Source organism: Prionailurus bengalensis, chromosome E1 (assembly GCF_016509475.1).
Source record: "Prionailurus bengalensis isolate Pbe53 chromosome E1, Fcat_Pben_1.1_paternal_pri, whole genome shotgun sequence".
Classification (NCBI taxonomy): domain Eukaryota; kingdom Metazoa; phylum Chordata; class Mammalia; order Carnivora; family Felidae; genus Prionailurus; species Prionailurus bengalensis.
The window spans coordinates 15,362,135-15,382,848 of NC_057347.1; the positions used below are offsets into that span (position 1 = coordinate 15,362,135).

Here is a 20,714-nt window from a genome sequence, read left to right on the forward strand (position 1 = left end):
GGAGGAGGGGGGGAGGAGGAGGGGGGGAGGAGGAGGGGGGGGAGGAGGAGGGGGGGGAGGAGGAGGGGGGGGAGGAGGAGGGGGGGGAGGAGGAGGAGGGGGGAGGAGGAGGGGGGGGAGGAGGAGGGGGGGAGGAGGAGGGGGGGGAGGAGGAGGAGGGGGGGGAGGAGGAGGGGGGGAGGAGGAGGGGGGGAGGAGGAGGGGGGGAGGAGGAGGGGGGGAGGAGGAGGGGGGGAGGAGGAGGGGGGGAGGAGGAGGGGGGGGAGGAGGAGGGGGGGAGGAGAGAGAGAGAGAGAATATCCCAAGCTGCCTCCCCTGTGTCAGCACAGAGCCCAAAGCGGGGCTCGATCCCATGAAACATGATATCACACGTGACCTGAGCCGAAATCAACAGTGGGATGCTTAACCAACTGAGTCACCCAGGCACCCCTAAAATCTTTAAAAGTAATCTCTACATCCAACGTGGGGCTCGAACTCACAACCCTAAGATCAAGAGTCACACACTTCACTGGCTAAGCTAGCCAGACATCCCTATAATAGGACCTTAAAAGTGACAGAAATCGAATGGAGGGTGATGGGAATGGTAGGTGGCCCCAGAATTGTGCCTGTGGCAGGCCTGGCCTCCCTAGGGTGTCAAGGCACCCCACGGCCCTTGGGGCTCCTCACTGTCCCCTCAGACCAGGCTCATCCCTCTTCTAGGCTTAGCTCCTCTATTCCTCTGCCTACACAGGAATGCCTCCCCTCTGCTGAGCCAAATTCCTGCCCGCATCCCACCCTTCCAGAAATTCTCACTGTGAAAGCAAACGTCCATCATTTATTTGTAGCAGGCCCAAAGCACAGACGGTGCTCGCTGTGTGTCCCGCTTCCTCCCTGTCTTCAGGGCCACCAGCTCCTGCCTTCCCCTCCAAGCTAGGGTCACTGCATAGCCTGGCACAGGTGCATGATGGCCTTGCACACCCCCCCCCCCGCCCCGAGTTAGGGTTTTCTCTCCAGCACCGCCATGGGCCCCCTGGCAGGGTGGAGTGGACCCTGACGGGCACCTGTGGCACCAGCACGGGGCTGGGCACACACGGGCAGCCCTAAGTCCCAGCAGAGCTCCTGCTCTGGATCTCCATGCCTGTACCAGGCCCGGCCCCTCCTCCAACCTGCTAACGGCCCCTCCTGAGGCCGCAGTCAAGGGCAAGTCCGAATGGGGTGTCAGGAGACAACCACGCTCTCTCTGCGTGACCCGGGAAGCCATTCAGATTCTCCAGGCCTCGGCTTCCTCCTCTGGGAGACGGGGCTGGTCAGACTTAACGCACAGAGTAGCCAAGAAGAGAACACGCTCCTGGGGGTGTGGCACCCACCCTGCCTCGGGAGATGCTCTAGCGCTTGCCACGCCGCGCTCCCTTCCCGTGAGGTGAAGGGGGAAGGAGACGGCTGGCCCGGGCCGTTCACTCACGTCTTCACGTAGGGGTCCGAGTAGCCGTTGGCATCCATGGCAGCCAGGTGTGCACAGCGCACGATGCCGACCAGCAGGCCCTGCTTCTGCGAGCTGTACTTGAGGGAGATCAGGATGCGGCCCCGCTCCTCCAGGGACTTGTCTTCTGTCTTGTCCACCTGTGGGGCAGGCAGTCACCTGGCCGTCCTCACACGCTCCCACTCTCTCCCGCAGCCAGGGGCTACTGAAGCGGTCCACTGGCCCGGTGGGTGGGGAGGGGTCACCCTGGCCTCAGCCCCCCCCCCCCGAAGGTACTTCCTGGAGCCTACAGGGTGGAGGGGGCAGCCCCCTTGGGGAGAGCCCGCATATAGCTTCGACATATTCCCGACCCCAAGCGGAACAGGGGGACCCCTCCTGTGCCCTGGCCCCTGCCCGGGGCTGCCTCAGGGATCAGACCTCAACTGTAGGTCTCTCCATCTGCCCCCCCGCCCCCCCCCCCCCCCCCCCCCCCCCCCCCCCCCCGACTAGCCTGAGGGTTTCCACTCCCCACCCTCCTGAGAGCACGGTTCCCACTGTCTGGCTCCCGCTTTTCTGGAACTTCTTCTCCCGACCCTCCATCCACCTGGACACACCCAGCTAGAGGCCCCAGGGTCCCTCCTTGGGCCTCTCTGGTAGGCTCCTCTCACTGAAGTCCCAGCCACATCCCTTTGCCCACGACGGTCCTCTGCCTGTCACTCAAGTGACATCCCGTGTGGTTCCTCATTGGCAGGGCTTCATGCCTACACCTCTCCGGAGATGGGACTCCCGTGAGGTGAGGGAAGGGCCACCGCCCCTAACTCCCACACCCAGAGCAGACAGGACTAATTGGCCACCGAATTTACTCTAAGCTCAAAAGAGGCCTCAGCATCTTTCTCGACACAGCGTTGGACGGCTATTATTAACGGCCCAGACCAGGCACAGGGGTTTTAATCGTCTGCCACTCAGGCCTGGTGCTTTGTGTGTGATGGGCTCAGTAAACAGCGGGCTTGTGCTAGTTTGGGTGACAGGTGAACATGAAACGATACAGATGAGATTTTCAGCTGCTTTTTGGGGGGGGGTGGGGTTCATTATACACTGGGTTGTTTCATAGGAAGACCATTGGATCGGGTATTGTTCAGTACTTACTGAGAACGAATAATGTTCACAGACCATGTAAAAACCTAAGATGTGCCATCAAAGCGTGTCTTTACTGCAGAGCACTGATCTTAAACCGCATTCCTTGGTTACCGCGTGCCTGAGACCAGACCAGCGAGCGACTAGCAAATCCAAGCGAGGCTTGGCGACGCCCTGATCCCGCCCCAAGCACAGGCACACGCGTACTCTCACGCAGCCACGTGCGTGGACACACGCATGTGCTCCACCTACTTGAGAACGTGCCCACACGCACTTGCACACACACCCACATCCCTGCGCGCTCCCATCCCCACACAGCGGTTTGTCATGCCAGGGTTCACAATTCAGGAACACAGCCATACTGGGGTTGATATTGCCTTTTAGAAGTGACATAGACCATTCGGAAAAAGTGGGTTTTGGCTAGTGACTCGTGATAAAAAAAAGGTTATATCCATCCATCACTCAAATGTCTAGGAGTTGGAAAGAATGTGACGAGGGAATAAAATTTGATCAGGTTATGCAAAAAGGCAGAGTTGGGATCTTGGCCTCGGGCTGACTTTTTTTTCCAGGGCTGGACTAGGGCCAGCCTGCACGGAGCATTTGTCCCAGGGCCCGGGCCCTACCAGGGACGAGCCTTCCCCTTGCCCAGGCCTCTGGGGGGAAAATGCCCTGAAAGGGGGGTTGTGCCCTCAACACTAGGCTGCCGGAGGGTCTCAGGGTCCTGGGGCCCTCTGGCCAATGCCTCCCACCAGCTCTTCTGAACAGGGTGAAGGCCAGGCCTCCAAGAGCTGGGAAGGGGATTGGGGGGGTGGTGAGGGAGGAGAGGGGAAGGGAGACACAGATGGACAGAGGTTGGGAGGGCTCAGCTGCAGCAGACAGCAGGGGGCAAAGTTGGTTTTGACCATTTCTAGGAAAGGATTAATTTTAGGCTCCTCTAGGTGTCTCACAGTCACCTCACACCTGTTGTGCTCCCGGAGCATCCCCAGCGGCTCCTCCCATGGCCCTCCACATCACAGTGACCTCTGATCTTTCCAGGCGCTCGACCCCCCCACGTCGGGGATGCTTGATCTACCAGCACACCCACTCCTCCTCCACTGTGCACCCCACCCACCCCGCCACTGGGTCATACTCATCCCCCCATGGCTCTCCCCACCCTCAGCCTCCTCTCCCTCCAAGCTTGTGCCCAGGGAGCCTGGGCCCAGGGAGCCTGTTAAGACAGTCAGAGTTCTTAGCCCCTGTGTGGCATCCCCCTGCCCCCCACCATGGCCCACCTCGCTCACGGTGAGGAGTCCCTCCCAGCTCCCTCCCCCACCAACCTCTGATCTCCCCTCCTAGGACCCAGTCCCATCGTTCTCCCTGATCCACGCAGTGAGCCTCTTGCTTGTGCGTCTAGCAGACCCGGCACCTGCTATTCCCTCTGCCAGGAATATTCCCCAAATCTCCATCTAAACCACTGACCACTCGTGCTTTCCTTCGTGACCCTGAGCACTGTCTAACCCAGGCTCTGTTTGGGTAACTCCCCTCGTTTTGAATCCATCTCCTGCCCAAGCTCCACGAAGGATGGGATTTTTGTCTGCTTCCCCAGCACCTAAAGCCAGGTCAGGCATATAGTAGGCGCTCAATAAATGCCACTGGCCCTGAGCTGCCAAGCAAGGGGGGAGCCCAGATAGCCTGTGGAACCCCATCCCCCACTTACCGGCAGCTGCTTCTCCAGGCAGATGCTGAATGTCTTGGTGTGATTGGGCTTCAGCTTCTTCAGGGGCACGCGCGTCTCCCCGATGAACTCATTGTGGCGGAATTTGTCCTCGTCACACACAGAGATGCTGGAGGACAAGAAGCCAGCTCTTCAGATACAAGGTGGGGGCCGGGTGGGCGGTGCTCTCCGTTTGCTTTCAAAGCCGTAGGGATGTGCAGGGTGGTTGGGGACGTGGGCGGCAGGGCCAGCCCGAGGGGGGAGGCTGGGGCGGGGCATGGGTGAGGAAGGGGCCTGGGGCCCTCACCCACCGCAGGGTCTTCCGGATCATGTCTTCGTCTGTGATCCCGTAGTAAGTGAGGGTCTCATTCCATGTGGGGTTCAGAGTGTTTCGGAGAGTTTTCGTTCGAAGTTTATTTGCCTGGTGAGAGCAGAAACAAGGCTGTGAGTGTCAGGGAGTCCAGGCCTGCTGGGTCCCCAACATTGAATATGCCTAGGGGAAGAAGGTTGTTAATTGGCTGGCTAAAACATGGAGGTCGGGGCGCCTGGGTGGCTCAGTGGGGGGAGGTCATGACCTCACAGTTTGTGGGGTCAAGCCCCGCTCTGGGCTCTGTGAGGACATCGCGGAGCCTGCTTGGGATTCTCCCTCCTTCTCTCTCTGCCCCTCCCCTTCTCATGTGTGCATGTGCACATGCAAGCTCTCTCTCAAAAAATAAGCTTTAGAAATAAAAAATAAAACATGGAGATTTTCCAGGTGAGCTGGGCAGGTTCAATGCAATGTGATTATAGGGCCCTTGAAAGCGGCAGGGGGAGGCAGGGGGAGGCAGGGGGAGGCAGGGGGAGGCAGGGGGAGGCAGGGGGAGGCAGGGGGAGGCAGGGGGAGGCAGGGGGAGGCAGGGGGAGGCAGGGGGAGGCAGGGGGAGGCAGGGGGAGGCAGGGGGAGGCAGGGGGAGGCAGGGGGAGGCAGGGGGAGGCAGGGGGAGGCAGGGGGAGCAACACTCGAGGAGGGAAGAAGTCACAGGCAGACGCCGGCGTGGGAGGTGGAGGGAGGAATGACGGGCAGGTGGCCTCTCGCTGCTGGAAAAGGGTGGAAATGGCCTCTCCCGCAGCCCTGCCACGCTGGGTGTCACCCCCATGGGAGCTGCAGCACTGGGAGAGAAGAAATGCGTGCTGCAAGTGAGGAAGTTGGCGGCAACTGGCTAGGGCAGCCCTAGGAAACTAAAACGGGGGCTCCCGGCGTCCAGGCCCTGAGCTTGTGTTTCTGCAGGAGGTGCTGGCACTGGGCTGCCGAGAAGCCTGGCGACGGGGCCGCCTCCTCTCCCCCCCCACCTCCTTGCCTCCGTCAGGCCCTTCCCTGTACCTGGAACACCATCTCCTAGAAAATGCCCGTGGGGCGGCGGGTCCGGGCTGCCCCATCGCCTCCACTCCTCCCTCTGCTTCCCATAGCTCTTGGTTCTTTTATACTCCTTATCTGTCCTGCCCACCTGGGACTCAGCCCCACGACGGGCTCCCCTGAGGCTGGCCACCGCAGCCAGGCTAGGAGGTCAGGCGGGCCCGGGCTCCAATCCCAGCTGTCCTTGCCCAAGCTCTGTGGAGCCCAGCAGGTTACTCGCCCCCTGGGAGCGTCAAGATCCCACTGCAAAATAGGGCATAATAGTGCCTCTTTCTCAGCATGGTTTTCAGGAGCCTTCTTGATCAGGCGACGGCTTTTTATAAAACGCTGCCCTATGCGGGAGCTCCTGTGTGTGTGGGAAGGTCCTTACGACTCAGCCTCCTGGTACTGCCGATTCTAGCTCCTGTGAGTCTAGGGACTCACATCCATTGCGCTTCAGAGTTGGGGACATTCCCCTGGTCACAAGGCCCTACCTGTAACAGGTGGACACTGAGGCCTGGAGTGGTGGCCCAGCGCCTCCAGGCACAGGTGGTTGGCCACTGCTGTTTCCCCTGCAGCCCTGCTTTCCTAAAGCGGGACTAATCGCCTCTGCCAGGTGGCCCTCCTGGACTGGTGGGGAGCCTCAGCCCTTACACGCTGGCGTAGGGGGTTTGGGCCTCAGACCCAACTCGGGCCCTAGCAGCCCATGGCTCTTCAGCTTCCTCCCTGCTTAGTTGGCCTGGGAAGAGTCAGGGGCAAGGGCAGCCCTCTCCCCAGGAGGGCATTTCCATCACAGTCTCTTCCTAGCAGGCCACTTGAAGGCCAGGAAGTCCTTTCCAAACTCTTGGTTTCTTAGAGCAAACGCCAGGACAAGACCACCAGCCCTCGGGCTCTGCTGCTCGTGCTCTGGTGCCCCGTGTCCCCCAGCCTCCCGCTGGTGTCCTCTTGGAAGCAGAGCTGGTCTCCTGTCAGTCTCCCCCCACCCAGCAATGGGGTCCACACAGCCTGCCCCTGAAAAGTCTGTGGGTCCCACACCCAACTCTGAAAAGATGATCTAACCCTCTCTCCCGTGAAATTAAAAACAAGACACTGAACTGTAAGACGTAAGAAAGTCTAGACCTTCTATCTAGTGCAGAGGGTCACCTTGAGCTTTGGGCTTAATAGCAAGTCTTTTCCAGAAAGAGTTCCCTTTTCCTAGGCGCACCACGAGGCTGTGACTGGGGGCTCTGGGTGGAGGGAAGTAATTGAGGTCCCATCAACTTGCTTGGGCTGTGAGGGGACAGGGGAGCTCTACACCTCACTGGGTGCTCCAAGCCCAGCGTGGGCCCCTGTCGCAGCAGGGGGAGCCGGCTGGCAGCCTTGGGGTGGACCCCCTCACCTTACTGGCTCCTGGCAGCAGATGCAGCTTGACGTAGGGGTCTGCCAGCCCGTTGTGGTCCATCGGCTTCAGGCCCTGAGTGGAGGGGGGACAGCCAAAGGTGTGAAGCGGGAGCTGGAGACACAGAGCAGCCAGGGCCTCCGGGCACAGGGTCGGCAGGCATCCCTCGTGCCCAGGCCTCCTGGCTGGGTCCCCTCACCACCCTCTTTGCAGAGACCCCTGAGCCCACGCCCTCAGAACTGGGAGGATGGCTCAGCGCCAGAGCAATCACCCCTCCCCCTACACGTCCCGGCCCAGGGCAGGCGTCACGGTCGGTCTTTGTCAGACCAGCTTTTCTCTCCTCCAGATCATGGAGGCCAGGTGACTCACCCTTTTCTGAATAAGGGCCTCATTATCCTGCTTTGGTGAGGCCCTTCCTTCTTCCGGGTGCCTCTTCCCCCGCTCCCCGAACCCACGGCTTCCCTCACTGACCCTCTGCCCACGTGACCCTCTATCCGCTCATCTCTAGGCTTCCCTCTTTCCCACGGGAAAATGTTCTGGGTCCTGGAGACCAGGTTCAGTTTTGCTCCAGATTTGCCACCGCTCCCTGCCCGCCTGAATCCAAGGAGGCCACACGTCCTGGCTGGCCCTGGAGGGTCCTTCCACAAGATGGCATCCCTCGCTCACTTTGAGCCTTCAGTCAAGTGTGCACAGCCAGGGAACCAATGGAACCATAAGCAGACAGGGTCTTAGCAGACCTCATGACTGCTCTGGTTTCTGGAAATTGTATTTTCTTTCTTCCGCGGTGGCACCTGGGCATGGAGGGAGGCAGCGGTGGCCTGTGTGGGGCTGAGCTCACAACCCCGTGGCATCACAGATGAACGGCCGTTCACGACCAGGCCCACCTCCAAGGAGGATGGAGGCTCTCACCCCCACCCCTGCCCCCGGAGAGCTGGGGAGGAGGGGGGCTGAGATTGGAGGTCAGGGCTTCCAATCTCCCCTCTCCCCCTGGTAGGGAAGGCAGGGCACACGGCACAGGAGGGGCTGGTGTCTGGGAGGGAGAAGAGACTGGGTGGCTCTGACCAGAGTGGCCTGACAGCAGGTGCCTGCTCCCAGTTCCCAAGCCCGGACCACCTCTACAAAGCTGGGTGGAAGGAGAGGGAAAGGGACCTGCCCGGGCCCTGCGGGTGGCACCCCACGTTGGCGTGGCTGCGGATCACCAGGTTCTCAGCGCCTTTCCTAAGGGCAGGTCTGGAGCCCCCGCATCTCAGCCCGGGCAGCTCCCGAGGGGGGTCAGGGCCAGGATGGCACATGCGGGCCTCTAGGTGTCCAATCAGGGCTCCGGGCCCAAAGTGGACACTACTCCCCCTGCATGGCAGTCCAAGGGTGCTGGCTCAGGCCAGGTGACAGCTGAGACAGGCAGCCTGTCCCTCGGGGTGGGCAGAGCCACGGGTGAAGGTGCTGAGGGGCAGAGGAGCTCCCGGACTGGGACTGAGGGAGGGGTCTGGACCCAGGCCCCTCCACGGCTCTACTGGGAGTCCCACTAGGCTGTACTACCACCCTTACCTTGCGGGAGAACATCAACTTTGGCACCTTCCTCCCAGAGGAATCGATGCGGGGGGTGGAGGGAACAGCATGGCTAAGAAGAGAGCTGATGCCTGCCAGCCGGAGGCGGGAGACGCCCCCAGCCCCAACCCAGAGACCAGAGAGCAAGGCTGGGTGCTGAGCCCACGGGAGATGAATCCCCTGCCTGGAGCAGGGCATGGGTGCCCACCCACTCGTCGGGTTGCCCAGGTGTTGGGAACTTCAGGGGTCACAGGCAACCAATTCGAACCCTCTCGGTCTAGCAGGACAAACCTGTCATCTCTCCGCTTCCCCTCCCTTCCCTCCACAGCCCCTCCCCAGCTCCGCCCCCAACCTGTGCCTTCCTCCTCTCATTCGCTTTCTGCTTCCTTGTTCTACTCCTTCCCTGAGTGCCTGGCCCCGCAAGGCCTTCTGGGGCAGCGGAGAGGATTTAGGCCAGAATTCCCTTCCTGCCCTGCACCCACGATGCAGGTGCCACAGGGCCCAGACAGGAAACAGTGGGGAGGATGGGCCTCTGGATCTCAACCCCCGCCTCCCACCAACTCCAGCCGGGGCCCCAGACCCCGGGGACCGTGGGAGCCGGCGGGGGCCTACCTTGGCCTTGCTGATGGTGCAGTGCAGGGCGTTGTTCTCCTGGTCGTAGAGCAGGCTGAAGTCCAGCGTGCCCAGGGCAGCTGCGGACAGGGGGCTCGGGTCACGCACTGGCCACACAGTGGCGGAGCATCATCCACCCCTGTGCGGTGGGACCAGGTGCCCACAGTGACTGCCATCGACCAAGAACCTACTGCACCCAATCTCTCCACCCAGCCTCTTTAGCCCCACCAGCCCTAGGAAGCGAGCAATGTCCTCCTCACATTCCAGACGACAGAGGAGCCGAGGTTCAGTGAGGCTACGTCAGCCCCGGTCACCACGAGTAGCGGCCCAGGAGTCAAACCCAGGTGGCAGGCCCCACAGCCCAGACCCCCGTGCTGTGGTGCTGGGCCTGGGGCTGGTCCGGCGTTGGGCCCAGTGTGCCCGGGGTACAGGGCACTCAGCTAAAGGTTCCTGTCCTCCCGCCGTCCTCGTGCAACTGCCAGACTTGGCTCTGTGCGTCAGTTTCTCTCACCCGTGAAGGGTCACAAGGACGGTGGGAGAAGTCAGAGGAGACACGGCTTTGAGAGGCTGTGGGTCCCGGCCAGGCTGCCTGGCTGACCCCCCCACTCCCCAGCAACACCTGGGGCCACGGCTCCCCCGTCTCTCTGGTCCGCTGGGGGGCCCCGTGCAGGCAGCAAGGAGCCACCTAGGTCCTCACCCTGCTGAGCTGCAAGCCTTTTAAAGGCAGCAGGCAACTCTCTAGGGCTGGGCAGAGCATTTGGCAATAATTGGGTGCAGCTGCAACCCTGGGGGACAATCACACACAGCAGCTGTGGCCTCCCGTGTTGACGTGGCTCCTGGCACGAAAGCGGGGGTTGTGGGTGAGCAGCAGGCCTCCAGGGGTGAGTCTCTGGACAGTAAGATGCAAATTCACAGGGTGTCTTTAGAAACCCAGACACGGGCCAGTCAACTGGCACGCTATTCATTCATTCATTCTTTACCAAACAGCATTACGATAAGCTGGTTTCTAGGGATGAGGATATCAATAAGGCGGTGCTCCTGCCCCAAGGAAAGCGGAGCTTAATAGGAGAAACAGATGGAAAGAATCTACCCTAACAGAGTCTGGTGAGCAAGGAGCAATAGGGGTCTAAGGATGTGAACTGGGGCCACCAGGGAAGGCTCCCTGGAGGAGGTGATGCTTCACCTGAGCCATATGATTAGGGGTTGGCCGTACACAGTGGCGCTGGGGGAAAGGCATTCCAACCACAGGCCGACTGGGGGCTGGGGGGCTGAGTGGGTGGAGTGAGGCTAGGGGGAGGGCTCTGTTCTTCTGGCCAGCGGCACCCAACACGGTTCTAGACCGAACTATGGCCCAGTGGCCTAGTCCAGCCAGGCTCATCTCTTCACATCTTGTCCACGGCTGCTTTTGCACTATGGTGGCAGAGTGCAGTAGATCCACAGGGACCGTATGCCTGCAGACCCCTGGGCTCGTGCAGGGGCCGGGGCATGGCTAAGTTTGGCTTGGCAGAGAAACGGGCAACTTAAGGGCCATGCGTGTGCAGCTGCCCTTCATTTTGAGGTGATGGCACCGAGTCGCATTTGTCTTGCCCCCTAGCTCCTAACACAGGGCAAGGCAGCCAGCCCCGTCTCTGTCCTTGCCTGGGAGGGGCGCACGTGGGGTAGGAGACCCACCCTCGGGTTCAAGTTCTGGCTGTACTGTGCTTCTTTGCGGTGTGACTTTAGATAGCTTTCCTTGCCTCTCTGTGCCTCAGTTTCCTCATGTGCAAAATGGAGACACCACAGAGCCCACCTCACAGCATTGTGCCTTGACGCAGCCCCTGGGGGACCGGAAATGCTCAGTATGTAATTATAGAAAGAGCAGATCTATTTTGGCGATTTTTCTAGATAACTGTACTTGCCCCTCCGAGACGCCTTCTGGAATGAACTCGTTCCAAACTGGATCACTCCCCTCCCGGCCTTTGTGGACAGGATATACAAATGGTCACAGATACTGTTTTCTTCGTTTTTCTGCCTCCTCCTTGGCCATCAGCCTGAAACTCCTCTTAGAATACTTGCCTCTGGTAGCACACGCAGCTCTCCCTCCTTTTCAATAGTCCCCTGTCTGTTCCACGAAACCAGGGGAGAATCTTTACTAGAATTGTGTCCAAACTATGAGTCAACAGGGCTCGAGTGGCGCCTAAGGCGCTTTCGTCAGTAGAGTCCGTGTGCTTCAGCGCTAACTGTATCTGGCTGCGGCCTGGATCCTGGCTCCCATCTGTGCAGCTGGGCGGGTGGGGGTGCTGTGAGCGAGGTTCGTATCACCACGCCTGTAACAGCGCAGAGCCACGGGCCCCGGACTCTCCAGGTCCCTGCCTGTAGAATATTCTCCAACGCTGTTGGCTCTACGTGACAGGAAATCAGTCTGCTGTTCGGTCCAGGCCTCCCCAGGTCCAGTCTCCCGCCAGACATGAGCTTCCAGAGAGGAGGGACCATTGCCTCAGCCATGCCAGTGACACCGGCAGGGAGCAGATGTTCAATCCACATGGCCGGTCCGTTCCAACCAACTTGCTCTCCAGCTGTTCAAGGGAGCGGGGATTGGGTGTGATGCCCACGTGTTAAAATGCACACCCCACGATCTCTGCCCGTTGCCCCCTCTCAGAGAAGGACAGCCAGCCAGACGGCGGGGCTACCTGCTCCCCACTGGGGAACTTAGGTCCAGAAGAGAAGAGCCCCTTTCACCGGCTCTCCAGACATCCCTGTTTAGGGACAGCTGACGCTGCTCGGGGAAACCAGCACCTGTTATCAATTCCCAGGAAGGAACAGCGCACCCAGTGCGGTCCCCCCTCCCCCACGGCTGCAGGATGGATGAATTTTTTTGAACTCCAACGGAAGCTTTGTAAGAAATAATAGTTTTTAGGGGCGCCTGGGTGGCTCAGTCGGTTAAACGTCTGACTCTTGATTTCGGCTCAGGTCGTGGTCTCAGGGTTTGTGGGATTGAGCCCCGAGTCAAGCCTGCTTGGGTTCTCTCTCCCTCTCTCTCTGCCGCTCCCCTGCTCACATGCACTCTTTCTCTCTCTCTCTCTCACAATAAATAAATGTTTTTTTTTTTAAAAAGAATAGTTTGTAAATAGAAGCGTGGTCACCATTGGTAGAAACTTGCTGGTGGTGGAGATCTCTTACGCAGGGATCTTATCGTCCAAAGTCTTCATTTCCCATTCAGGGAAATGAGGCTCAGAGAGGGGAGGTGACCTGGTCAGGGTTGCACAGCGGAATTGGATGCAGAATCCAGGCCTCTTTACTTCCATCCTGATAGTTCCTTTCTTAAAGCCTAGTGGTGGGGTGCCTGGGTGGCTCAGTCGGTTAAGCGTCTGACCTCGGCTTGGGTCACGATCTCGCGGTCCGTGGGTTCGAGCCCCGTGTCGGGCTCTTTGCTGACAGCTTGGAGCCTGGAGCCTGTTTCTGATTCTGTGTCTCCCTCTCTCTCTGCCCCACCCCCGTTCATGCTCTGTCTCTCTCTGTCTCAAAAATAAAATAAACGTTAAAAAAAAAAATTTAAAGTCTAGTGGTTTCCCCCAATTTTTGGTCTGCCACTTTGCGTGGCTGAAACCTTAGGAGGACGCAGCAGAGAAACAGAGAGAGAAAAGCCAAGTCGCTCTCGGGGACGAGGGAGGGCTGGGCTGCCGTCCCGGAGCCGGCTCACGGTGCAGGTGAGGAGGGCCCTAAGGGCAGGTGAAGGTGCTCGTCTGTGTGAGCCGCTGGGTCCTGCCCTCCACCCACTCAAATCACGTGTCCTGGCTAAAGTTTACATCCTTGGAAAAATAATGAGGGTTGGTCACTAATGGGCCCTTGAGAGTTGTCACCCGCCTGTCGATAATTATAGAGCTTTAATGGGGCTAATTCAGAGAAAATCAGGCTCAAGCCCCTGCCAGTTCCTCTAAGGCCAAACATCCCTTTGCTCTGCTGATGGAGACTGACAGCATCATTTTGACCTTGGTTTGCACCTGGACTTTCCTCACCCGTACACCCTTGGGGATAGGAAATCTGCCCTGGTTGTTCTTTTTTTTTTTTTTTTTTCTTTTTGAAGAAAAATGTCAGCCTCTCAAATCGTTTTAAAAAACTATGGCAAGGGGCACCTGGGTGGCTCAGTCGGTTGAGCGTCTGACTTTGGCTCAGGTCATGATTTCACGGTTTGTGGGTTAGAGCCCCATGTCAGGCTCTGTGCTGACAGCTCAGAGCCTGGAGCCTACTTTGGATCTGTCTCCTCTCTCTCTCTCTGCCCCTTCTCTGCATGCACTCTGTCTCTCAAAAATAAATAAATTAAAATGAAAAAAAAAAAAAAAACTATTGCAAGAACCACAGAAAAATGGTCAAGCCCGAGTTGAAAGCATTTCCTAGTTGGGAAAACTGAGGCACTGAGCCAAGAACTTCAGGAAGGTACAAAGAAGAACGAGCCATAGTCTCTGTTTCCCAGCAGCTCTGGGGCAGAGGATTAGAACTTTAGGACCTTTATAAGTCTAATCATTCTCCTGCTTTAAATTATTCAAAGGTTCACCACTGCCTCCTAGACTCAGTTTAACCTCCTTGGCGTAGCACTGAAGGCCCTCTGTGATATGACCACCTTGTCCTGAGCCACTTGACGGGCACAGCCTGTGCCGGGCTGTGTTTCCTATGCCTCTCTACCTGTGCACACGGCACTCCCTCTGCCAGGAGCACCTCTCTTTTCTCCTTCCACTCTGCCAGCCTGCTTCTTCCCTTCTCCCAGCCTCAGAGCAGAGCCTTCTCTGTGGGTAAACTCTGTGCATGCTAGCGCTTCTCGTTCGGGTTCCTGCCTCCCTGTTGTCACTGCTGGGCTACTTGTGCATCTCGGTTTCCGTGAAATCCTTCATGTCAGAGATTGTGTCTCGGGCATTCGTGAATCTCAGCACAGTGCCGGCCGTACAGTTGGTCTCGTAACATCGAATCCATAGAAATATGGTGTGAGCAGGACATGACTGGGCTCAAAGGAAGGGGAGTCACAGCCAGCAGGGACCAGGAAACGCTGCCAGCTGAGGGCCTTCGGGACAGCGATTCCTCCACTCCATCCTCGCTCCAGGCCTCCAGGGGCATCGCTCCTGACCCAGACCAGGGCGAATCATGCAGGGGCAGGTGTGAGCATGGGCATGTGATGCAATTCTGGCCAATGAGACAGAAGGACAGGTCTCCTGGGGACTCTGAGAGAGCTGTCCTCACCCTCGAACCGAGATACGGGCAAGGAAACTCGCCCTTGTCAAATTTAGGATCTTCTTGTTACATGTGACACCTGGACCTGAAGCGGCTGCCTTGCACCGGGAGGGAGGTCAGCCTACGAAGAGAAGAGCATGGCCGAGTGGAAAGGGGGGCAGAACCATCACCTCCGAGGTTGCTGATGAGACACTGTGTAAACCAACCTGCGGGTCCCACGATCTCAACTGTCCTGTTTAAGGCACTTTGAGTTTGCTGTTACTTACAACCTGGATATTCTAGTCTTTATAGTTTTGAAGAAGGGCCTGGGTCTCCCAGGTGGAGAGTGGGTGGGGAGGGCATCAGCAGGGGAGAAGCACATGCAGAGGGTGGGGCCCGGGGCCCTTCTCCAGGGCAGCAGGCAGCCCAGCCCAGCTTGGCCAGGCCACACCGTGGACCCGTGGGAGGAAGGGCGCTTCTAACTCCAACGTTCACTGCGTTTTCTCCCCACCATCGCCCCCTATTAGATCAGTTTGGAACATGCGAATTTTGTGCTTGTGCCTGGAGGTGCCTTAATAAAGGATGGGCTTTAAAGAGAAGAGGGGGAAAGGCTGAATAAATACACAGCACTTCATTCCCAGCCTTGGACAACAGAGCAACCGCCCTAATTTCTTTTTGTTAGAACAGAGATAATCCAATAATTAGGGCAGCAAATAGCATAACCCTGGCTAAAGCCCTAATGAACCATCTGGCTTGAATCACTTAGGCTTATTCTAGGGATCTGGCTGGTAGGGCTGAGAGGGGGCCTCGGCCTGGGGTATCTGCTGAAGAGCGATTCCACCCCCAGCCTGGTCCCACCACAGGAAGGAGCCGAGTTTTCTGTGTTCCCATGCCTAGGATGTTTGCTTGGCCACTGATGGGATCCAAGTCTGGGGTGGGCTGCTTCTGGAAGGGGACAAGAGGGCCCAAGCTGGCCGTGGCTCAGCCATATGCCCTCCTCCTTAGCTCTTTTCAACAGACTGCCTGGTGTCATGGGTGTGGCCAGCCCACAGTTCAGGCTGGCAAGGCTGTGTCCAGGATGGCCTCGCATTGCCCACCTCAACTGAGTCTGTCCCCTGCTGGGACACGTGAGCTCCCTGTCCTGTTTCCCTTTGCCCCACTCTCTGCTGCTGGGACAGTGCTCAGTGACAGGCTGCTGAGTTGATGGACTGGAGATGAGGCAGCTGGCCTGAGTTTGGGACTTTTGGGCCACCTTGCCTGGGGGCTTAGGGAGAGCCCAAAGAAATGACAAGATTTCTCACCTCATCACAGTGTGTCATCCAGAGGGCCCTTGGTGGCACCAGGAGGGTTCCCTGAAGTTCACGGGGAAGCCCTGCCCTGCCAGCTCACTCCCTTGGCACAGCAGGAAAGATGTTGGAAGGGCAACAGGTTCCCTAACCCTTCTTCTGGAGGTGGCTTTGGATTCATCACACCCAAAGGGGTGACTTGGGTCCCAGTTAGGTCCTTCCCAGATGCATGGCAAGTAAGGGGTTGCGATTTGCCCAGGGTGCCAGGAGCTGAGGGTGGGGAAGATCCAGGGCACAGCCCTGAGGACAATCAACTCCCACGACCCAATTTCCCCAAGCTGGCAGGGAAGGGGGGGGAGAGGACTGCTTCCCACGTCCATGCCCCACAGCAAGGCCTCAATACACCAGGTTCCGACCAGAGTGCTGCGGTCCAGGCCCACTGAAAGTACCTAGCACTTTCCTCCCCTTGGAGGATGGAGGTGGGGCCTCCTCCAGCTCTCCCCTCCAGGGCCTCCCTAGGTAGGACAATGAGCCGTGGGCCACCTCCCCCAGTGGTGCTGATGACCTCCGCATTCAGCTTCCAGAGGCACATTTTATGCTTGGGGAAACTCCAGGCCGCCGGCCCTAGGCCCTGTGAGCACCCAAACCTGGCGCAGCCACCTTCACCGGTGCAGCACGCGGTTGTGGGGGGACTCAGCTGAGCGGGCCTTGGCGAAGCCTGCGAGCGACCCCTGCGTGGAAAGGTCCACATCCCTGGCAGGGCTGGTGTGGCAGGTCTCACAGTGACGCGACTGGGGCTACAGCTCGGCTGGGGACCCTAGCGAGCAGCGCTGCCCCCCAGACCCCCGGAAGGGGTCTCGTGCCAACCCCTTCCGAACCAGGCGGCGACCTCTTCCACCTCGGTTTCCCCTAAGGTCCCGGGTCGGGCGCGGCAGGCACCCTCAGAGACGGGAAAGGCGAGGAGCTCCCGCCGGCCGGGCCTCGGCCCGGGGACCCCCGCGGTTGCCCACTCCCTGGGGCTCGAGGCTCAGCCCCGGGAGGAGGAGGTGCGTGCTGGGTGACCCTTCCTGGCGGTGGAAAGCGGGCGTAACAGGTGGGCGAAGGTCGGCGGCCCGGGAGAGCTCCGCGGCGGGGTCCACGGACACAGGAGGAAGAACCGCCAAGGTTTTTCCAAAGGACAAGCGGCCCCGCGGTCCTTTGGTGCTCGGCCCGGGCGCCAGCGAAGCCGCCGCGCTCTGCGGGCCGCCGGGCCCACTCGGGAGGCCGGCCCGGCCCCGGGCCCCTCCACCTCCCGCCCCAGCCCGGCCCCTCGGCTGCGGGGCCGGCCCCGCAACGGGTTCCCAAGCGGGGAGGACCGCGCGGCAGGCAGCAACTGGTGTCTCCCCGGGGCGCAGCTCCGCCCTTCCCCGGAACAAAAGCCACCGCCCGCGCCGAAGCTCCCCGCCAGCGGGCCGAGAGGGGGCGCGGCGCGGGCTCCGAGAACCGGGCCCCGGAAATGGGACACCCCCAGGGGGCGCCCCCAAACTTCCCACCTCTCCAGTGCGGGTCAGGGAGGGGTTCGGGGCTGCCTCTGTAGGGCGCGCGGAGAGCGCACGGAGCGGGCGAGGGGCCGCCACCGGCGGGGGTGGATGCCGGCGAAAGGGGAGACCGCAGGGGGCCGGGGCACCCGCGAGGTCGGGCAGCGAGCGAGAGGCCGGGCCGGGGGAGGGGGCGGGAAGTCGGCGAGTTGGAAACTTACTGCAGTCGTCGGATTCGTAGCCGTCGGCGTCCGGCTCGTCCTCGGGCGGCTTGGCGGGCGGCCGAGCCGGGCTGGGGCCGGGGCTAGGGCCCGGGCTGGCGCCGTAGGCTCCGAAGAGCTGGTCGACATCCTCGTCGTCGTCGCGGACGCCGTCGGAGGGGCTGCGGCGGCCCGCGCTGGCCGCGGTGGGGCGCGCGGGGGCGTCCGGGGGCGCAGCGGCGCGGGGCCCGGCGTCCGGGGGCAGGCCCCGCGGGAAGCGGGGGAAGTAGTCGGAGATCTGCTTGATGGGCCGGATGGGGCCGGGGCACACGTCGATGGCCATATGCTCCTGGATGCTGATGGTCGCCTTCTCCCCGCGCCGCCGGAGGGTCATGCAGGCAGCGCGGCCCCGCCCGGGCGCGGCCCGGCCCGGCCCGGCGCGGTCCCGGCCCGGGGTGGGGTGGGGGGGGCGGCTCAGCAGGCCCGGCGGGGCGCGGCGAGGGCTGCGGGCATCGCCGGCGGCCCCCCGGACGGCCCTGACGCGGCTGCTGCCTGCTCGGCGGCGGCCGGCGAGTGAGTGCCAGGGGCCGGCAGGCGGGGGGCGGGCCCAGCCCGCGTCACCCGGCAGCAACCAAGCAGTGTGAGTGTGCGGGCTGCGCGGGCGGGCGCGGAGCGGAGCGAGCGAACGGCGCCGCACTCACTCGCACTGGCACCGGCGCGCGCACACCCGCGGGCCCCGGGCGCCTTCCACTCGCGCACACGGGCAGGACCGCCGGGAGGCTGAGCAGGGAGCCGCAGGACGCACACTCGCACGTTCCCGCTTGTCCCAGCCCTTGTGGGGTTCCGTTCCCTCCCACAGGACACACGCGGGGGTGCCAAGTCACTCTAAGCACACAGAAGCGTGTGCAGACGCTTGGCAGAAGCGTCCGCTGGCTCACACCTGCAGGACACGTCCGCAAACGTTATGTACCCATACAGAGTTGGTTGCGGGTGCCGTTCACCCCCCCGATACACACCTGCCTAACAGGACACACACAGACACACCCATAGAAGTGATCAGGGGACTCGGGGCATCCCCCTCCACACAGGACACACAGCCACGCTCCTAGGAATGTGTGTGAGCAACGTGTGTTGCTCACACGCTGGTAGGGCATGTACATCCTCAGTGGCCCAAGGTCATTGCTGTTCACAATTCCTCTCGGGTCACATACAAGCACACACTCTCCGTAACCCGGAGTCAGTCCCTCACTTGGTTAGTGAGCAGTTTGAGGAACTCGCCCTGCTCTCCCCATGGGGATAATGGGTGAGAACCTTGACCACAGACTGGTCCCGAGGGGGGAGGGCAGACATGGCCTGGGCAGAAGACACCTGCCCACCTGCTCAAGCCTCCCACATGGTCAGATAACTAAACAAATCTCGGCAGCCCAGCCCAGAGCTTTCCGGGAACAGAGCTCTGTTGGGAATGGCTGCTGCTTATACAGGTGTGTCTCCAGAGAGCCCTGGGCCTGGACAGAATCCTGTTTACTGCCTGGCTTCTGACATATCAGAAATGCTTATCTTCTTGGCTGGATCCCCTCCATGAGTCTGAATGAGGACAGCCCCAAGCCTGTGTCCCTCCCTCCACCATAACCCACTGAAAGAGGTGGGGGGGGGGAACAGAGAGAAGAGAGAGGAGGCTCTTTCTCATCACATCCAGCTGCTACATCCTGACGGATCATCTGATCTTTTTGAACCTCAGTTTCCTCATCTGGGAAATGGGGCTAATTCCAACCTCACAGCATTATGGGGAGGCCCCTTCCAGCATAGAACGTGACAGATCAGAGGTGCTCGACAGGGTTGGCTTTCTCTTCTCCCTTCCCTTGAGAGACAAGACTCACTGGTGAGAAATGATGGAGAACCATACGCTGTTTTGTAAGTTCTGCACTGGGTGGTGATAGTCGGCATGACTATATCAAGACCGTTTCCAGCTGCCATCGCTTTGATCCCTTACATTACCCCATGGTGTAGACAGGGCATACTGTTACCATGTTCAGGCGAGGAGATTAAAGCTCAGGCACGATGACTTACCCACAGTGACTGCTGCCTTGTAGCAGAGCTGGGAGTAGAACCCAGGTGTTCTGACTTTTTTGAAGCTTCCACGCACCCCCTCCTCTGCCTCTTCCTCTCCACCCCTGTGAAGCTTGAAGGGTCCGAGCAGAGCTGGAAACACAGGTAAAACCTCGTTTCCCAGAGTTAGGGGGGCGGGGGCGGGGAGAGGCGGCCAAGCCTCAGTGGTTACAATAGGAATGAACCAGCCTGGGGGCTCCCTAAGGACGATCTGGGAACCCGGTAGGAGAAAAAAATCAACCTTCCAAGAATCAGAGGCCAAGGGAAGGCCAGGAAAGCCTGGAAGCCTAACACAGTGGGTTTCTCATTTCTGGGAATGCTTAAGGGGATTAGTTCTTAAATAGGCACAGAGTGACTTCTATGCCAGAGGTAGCTGCATCACAAAGTGATTATGTAATGATACGGGTATTAAAGTACAGACACTGAGCCATCATTTCATAAGTCCTTCACTTGAGGAGCAAGAGAGTATTGTCATCGGTTTACATCTGGGGAAACTGAGGCTTCAGGAAGTCAAGGGTCTGGGAATGAGAGTGGATATCCTGACCCCTGACCCTGTGCCCTTTTGACATCAAAGGTGTACCCCTGTGTTCACTGGGAGTGGGGACAGAAGGGGGCTGACCTCTCCCTCTGGCCTCTTGACCTTCTGTGGGGTCTGGCTTTTTGGAGGAGCAGCTCACAGCTTTTGGCCCTGCAGGTGCTGGCTCTTGGAGGGTCTGGAAGAAGTGGGGTGGAAGGCCCAGCCTCCAAAGCACTGAGTTGGGGAACCCCGGGATGCCCGCTGGAGAAAGGGGAGGAGTGTGTGGGACCAACCTCTGGCAGGTGGCAGAGTGGAGAGCCACTCCACGGTCTGAGTTCATCCAGCTATGAGCCCCACCGAGAAGGGGCAGGGTCCCCCTGGAGGGACAGAATTGGTGTTATCCGGGCAGGTGACCATTTTTCTACAAAGAGTATGGGCTGGGGAGTCAGGCAAATTTGGACTCAAAAGCCAGTGTCTCCTGGCCCCTAACTGTGTCTGACTTTGGTCAAGTTGCTTAACTTAGGCCCCTCAGTGGTGGAGTGGGGGAGGCCACGAACAAGTGTGTGAGAAATGCTGATGGGGATGGATGGCACGCCACAGGCACTCAGTCCGTCATAATTCTCTTGCCCCTGCCTTCCTGGTGCAAACCATCTCCCTATGCCCTGTGCCTGCCTCAGTTTCTCTACCAGTGAAACGCAGTTGGCCGCCCTCTTCCTGTCTGCTGCAGGACCAGGTGAG

General features: G+C 59.9%; 1 protein-coding gene across 2 annotated transcripts in view; it reads right to left on the reverse strand.

Annotated features, from left to right (window-relative positions):
- The window catches only part of DOC2B (double C2 domain beta), a 32,664-nt gene extending 14,868 nt beyond the window's left edge, over nt 1–17,796 (reverse strand). Inside the window, exons 1-7 of one of the 2 annotated variants that reach the window (XM_043583496.1) lie at nt 17,375–17,796; nt 9,173–9,252; nt 8,561–8,587; nt 7,016–7,090; nt 4,577–4,686; nt 4,269–4,395; nt 1,442–1,599 (exon numbers count right to left, since the gene is read on the reverse strand). In XM_043583496.1, coding sequence (XP_043439431.1) covers nt 1,442–1,599; nt 4,269–4,395; nt 4,577–4,686; nt 7,016–7,090; nt 8,561–8,587; nt 9,173–9,252; nt 17,375–17,747 — 950 coding nt within the window. In that variant the 5' untranslated portion in view covers nt 17,748–17,796. The remainder of the gene's footprint in view (nt 1–1,441; nt 1,600–4,268; nt 4,396–4,576; nt 4,687–7,015; nt 7,091–8,560; nt 8,588–9,172; nt 9,253–17,374) is intronic. The other variant, XM_043583497.1, reaches the window with a different exon arrangement.
- Nucleotides 17,797–20,714: the final 2,918 nt, after the last annotated feature.